General features: G+C 36.7%; 1 protein-coding gene across 1 annotated transcript; it reads left to right on the top strand.

Annotated features, from left to right (window-relative positions):
- Positions 1–300: 300 nt before the first annotated feature.
- On the top strand, positions 301–1,608 carry LOC131046102 (heat shock 70 kDa protein 4-like). Its single transcript, XM_057979770.1, has one exon. The coding sequence runs from the start codon at positions 301–303 to the stop codon at positions 1,606–1,608; it is 1,308 nt and encodes a 435-aa protein (XP_057835753.1).
- The last annotated feature ends 3,516 nt before the right edge of the window (positions 1,609–5,124 follow it).

Genomic DNA, 5,124 nt, shown 5'->3' with positions numbered 1-5,124 from the left:
ATACTTTAATAATGCATACATATACAAGTTCACTTTACTGTATAATCTGGTCTAGTTAATATCTAGAAGCCTTTACTCAAACGCTATTTCACATGGCCCGAAAATGAAAGGAAGATGACATAGATATATGATAATTTGACTCAGTTTATGGAAGCCACTCACCAAATACATTTATTTCTATAAGTTTTGCCTCTTCTAAATTTTGGTTCTCTTCTGAGTTTTGCCTGTTCCTACTTCTTGGTTGATTGGAGGTAGAGTACAAATATAATAAAACGGTGAATTGGTTGGGAAAGCACAGATATGGCCAGAGATACAGCCATTGGCATTGATCTGGGAACCACCAACAGCTGCGTAGGAGTTTGGCATTATGACAGAGTTGATATCATCACAAATGAACAAGGCAATAGAACCACTCCATCCATTGTTACCTTCACTGACGGGGAGATACTGGTAGGAGATGGTGCCAATAATCAAATCTTATCCAATCTGCGCAACACAGTCTTCGATGTGAAAAAATTTATGGGCAGAAGATTTTCTGATCCTTTAATTCAAAGAGATAAATTAAATTGGCCTTTCACTATTGTTCTAGGATGTAATGGGAAGCCTGAGATACAGGTTACCTACAGAGGCGAGTGTAAAAGTCATCCACCTCAACAAATCTCAGCCATGGTGTTGTTTAAAATGAAAGAGATTGCCCAGGCATTCCTTAATTTTGAGGTAAAGAAGGCTGTAATTACTGTGCCGGTCTGTTTCAACGATTCTCAGAGACAAGCTACAATGGATGCAGCCCACTTGGCTGGGCTTAATGTGTTACAGCTTCTGAATGAGCCAAATGCTGCAGCCATAGCTTATGGGTTAGATACCAAAATTAAGTCTTCTCTAGCTGGTACGAATGTTCTTGTTTTTGATGTTGGAGGAGGGACTTTTGATGTTTCTATCATTAATATCAAAAGAGGTTCATTTCATGTGAGAGCAGTTGAAGGGGACACTAATCTGGGTGGGCAGGATTTCGATAAGAGACTGCTAGATCATTTCATCAAGGAATTCGAGAGGAAGAATAAAAAGGATTTGAGTACGAATGCCAAAGCTATCCGTAGGCTTCGTATAGCATGCGAAAAAGCCAAAAGAAGCCTTTCTTCTGCTTTAGAAACAATAGTCGAGGTCGATAGCCTCCATGAAGGTAGCGATTTTTATTCCAAAATTAGCAGAGCCAAGTTTGAAGATCTTAATAATGATCTATTCGACAGATGCATTAATGGTGTGAGACTCTGTTTAGCTGATGCAGGAATGCGAGAAAATGAAATTGATAATGTTGTTATGGTTGGACATTCTGCTTGGATTCCAAAGCTACAGCAATTGATGGAGGACTTGTTCGGCCGGGAGAAATTCTGCAGAAGCATCAATCAAGAGGAAGCTGTGGCTTATGGAGCAGCTGTACAGGCTGCTGTCCTGACTAGTCAATGTTCAGATGTAGTTCTCCAAGATGTCACTCCTTTGAGCTTGGGCGTTGAAGTGGAAGGAGGCATCATGAGCGTAATAATTCCTAAAAATACCCCTATTCCTGTCACGAAAGTACAAACGTTCACCACTTTTCGTGAACTGCTGTGACGGTATCTGTCTACGAGGGTGAGAGAACTTTTGTAAAGGACAATAATTTGCTGGGAAGTTTTCATGTTCCTGGTATACCAGCAAATCTGAGGGAGAAAGAAAAAATTGATGAGACTTTTAAAATAGATGCCAGTGGGATATTGAATGTATCGGCTTAAAACAGAGGAGCTGGGGAAAAGAGCATAACAATTAGCAAGGACAATTGTAGACTGACAAGGGATGAAATCATTAGAATGAAGTCTGACGCAGAAAGATACAGAGCTGAAGACCAACGGGCTTCTCTGAAGCACGCAGCGCGACATGCATTGGAAAACTTTGTGTATGGAGCCAGGAATAGAGCAAGAGAGCATGGCCTTGCAGGAACTATCACCGCCGAAGATGCAGAAACCATTGAGATGATTACAAAACATACACTCGATTGGATAGAGAAGAATAATGATGTGGACACTGAAGAATTCCGAATGAAGCTGGGAGAGGTGGAACAGCTGTGTAATGCGTTTCAAAACTTCGGCATATAAGATTCTTGGAAATGTGTGATTCTCATGGTATGTTAATAACTGATGCTGCTCGTCCAGTTCTACCTGTTAGACATCTGCCATGCGGACGACCATGCAAATAACATTCATGCCCATTGCCATTCTTAGTTTGAGAGTTGGTTAAGATTTAGTTTGCATTTGTTTATATTTAGATCTGCTAGTTAAAAAGGAGTGTGCAATGCATGATAGGTGTTACGATGTGAGCTTGCAACCTCTTTATTATATCTGAAAGGTGGTCTACAAAAATGTAATCTGTTCTGAATAGAAAGATTTATTTCTGTTATGAGTTTATTGTTTGCTGTTGCCATTTTCTGTGTATGGTTGTGCTCCTTTTAGCTGTGATTCAAAATTCGCATTTAGTTAAAAGTTGTTTGCAGTAGTTGAAAGGTAGCCCAAGATCATTGAGATTGCAGGAATAGAAAGTCAAGCTGCAAATATCAGAGAAGATCGCTGTTGTTTTTTATATAGACGCCGCATAGATCGTAGAAGACTTGCGGCCCTGTTTGAGGAGACCGCAAAATACAATCGAAAGTCGGTCGTTTAAGTCGCATTGTTTGTCAAGAAAGAGATTATTGTTTTTCATCAGATCGTTGCAATTTATGTATTTGTGTAGGTGAAAGAAAAATAAGGAGTCGCTGCCCACTCAAAAGGAAATTCGGATATGGTGCAGTTGCTACCACAAGTTAAGTACTTCCCGCAAGTTTAAAAAAGGAGAAAGTGTTATCATGGATGAGATCTATAGAGTAAATTGATAAGACTGCATTTTAAAGCAATCAAAAGAAGAACGAAAAGGCCCAAAAGAAGTTGCCGTGTTTTGTCGAAGGAACGTGAAAAGGTGAAAGCAGATCACTGCTTTTCCGAAGAGTTTACCTAGTCGGCGCTTTGGAGATCGTCCAAGCCGAAATGCAAAAAGGGATCTGAGATTTTGTTCTTGTAGAAGCCGCCATAGAGGAGATCGCAGCTGCTAAAGCGATCTATTAAATAAAAACGTAGCAGAGTTAATCGCACTTAAGTGCAGAAGAAGAGTCAAGTAATTTGAAATTATTTGTGTCAATCGGAAAGATGGGTAAATAGTGAACGTAAATATTTTATTTTTTTTCTTCTTTTTTCTTTCCAACACATGATATTATTTGTATTTCTTCAATTTTTTTAGATAGTTAAATCAATTGGAAAATTCTTTTGAACAAAAATCTTATAGTTTATCTTTAATTTTTATATTAAATGATTTTAAAATATCATTTTTCTTTCTTTTTATTGGTTAAGTGAGTGATAAATTCAAATTTTCCTGAAAAAAAATTACAATTCTATGCATTTAATTCAAAAAACATTGTTACTCTTTAACAAAAGGTGAAATGACATTGTGGTCTACATTTGTATATTGGCAAACCATGTATGCCTATTAGGAATGTACATATATCCACATATCTAAATGCCCAATGTATTGACAATCAAAATGTGTGTTTTTGGCAGCACACATTTATTGTTATTTCTTTAGGTTATCATCTTAAAATAGATAGAATTTGGTAACCTTTCAAACTATTAATATCCATTTATTGTCCTTTCACAATGTAGTAGCTACATTTAAACTCTTCTAATATTATGCCTCACAAGAAAAAGGATATGCTTATTGATGAATTTTATTCCATTCAATGCAAAATCACTAGGATTGATTTTTTTTTTTAATACATAAATTGGGGGGAAAAAGCTCGTTATTCCTTAAATTTGGATAAAAAATCTCTGCTTTCGCTTATCCTTTGAGAAAGAATTTAGTAATAGATTTTTCTTTAGCTACACAATAATTGTACAAAAAGTAGAGAAATGGAAGATAGCATAGCCTCTTTGTATCTGTTCTTTCATGCTAGTTTGAATACTAAATTTCGGGAGCATATACCTTTCCTCATCAAAATAGCTTGTAGTTGGAATTAAATCCAACTAACAACACACAAATATGCAAAGACTAATAGTTTTTTGAATAGTTGGAAATGCACTCAAATAGGAACACTATGGAGACAACAGTCAAGAAAAAATTAAAAATTTATATATTTTCTTCTTTTAATTTTTTGGGGCAAAGTGCATATATATTAAATTAAATATAAAAGTATTCAAGAAGTACATAAAAGAAACATAAAACAAAAAGAGGCACAATGAGCCAAGCTCAACCTATGTGAATCTAATGCAAAACTAGAAGTAGAAAGATCAAAGCAAAATTACGAAGAGTGGAGAGACAAGCACAATCTGCTATAATTATCATGATAGGAATAGCTGAGGAGGGACAAAAAATAAAGATGAAGAGAGCCATGCTCCATCTATAGACTCAAACATAACTACATCAAGAAGAACAAAAAATATAGTCCTTGACAGTGAGAACACAATCATTGAGCCAAAAAAAGATAACAAATTGCTCGAAGCCACATTTAAGGTGAAGCAAGTATAGCACCTGAAACGACATGTAACGCTTGTAGCAGGGTAACAAAATTGTAGAGACACCTTGGGAGCCCAACAACATTAGGGGATATTATCCCCAACTCCTTCTTCAACATCTGGATCCTTTGGGTCCTACAAATTACAAAGACAAAGAATATCACCCCTCTATTGTTGAGCTTCTACACCATGAGGCCCAATAGATGAACCTCTCAGGTCCCACGGGTGTAATATTTATCATGTATTTACTTGTGAGCATGACACCCACCAAGACTGAGTCCAATATACCCCAAAGTCTAAGACTTATCCAATTTAGAACCCCCCCAAAAGTCCTTGGGTTCTCTACGAGGACAATCTCTAGAGTGAATAATGATTGGTTTGGGAGCCAAAGGTTGATGATGTAAGAGAAATTGAAGGTCATTTAAAACAAGTTAGAGAAAAGAGAGGCCTAAGAGGATGGGAATTTTTTAGAGAAAACACTCAATTCCCCTCAAAAAAATTAGGATTGTTGGAATCCAAGCTAATTTTCATGCGATTGTATAATTTTGAATACTGGGGT

Source organism: Cryptomeria japonica, chromosome 7 (assembly GCF_030272615.1).
Source record: "Cryptomeria japonica chromosome 7, Sugi_1.0, whole genome shotgun sequence".
In the NCBI taxonomy this organism is placed as follows: domain Eukaryota; kingdom Viridiplantae; phylum Streptophyta; class Pinopsida; order Cupressales; family Cupressaceae; genus Cryptomeria; species Cryptomeria japonica.
Note: the sequence above shows the minus strand (reverse complement) of the source record. Positions and strands in the feature narration are given on the sequence as shown.

Excerpts from the sequence above, each read along its gene's own strand:
- LOC131046102 (XM_057979770.1), top strand. The coding sequence starts at position 301 with ATGGCCAGAGATACAGCCATTGGCATTGATCTGGGAACCACCAACAGC.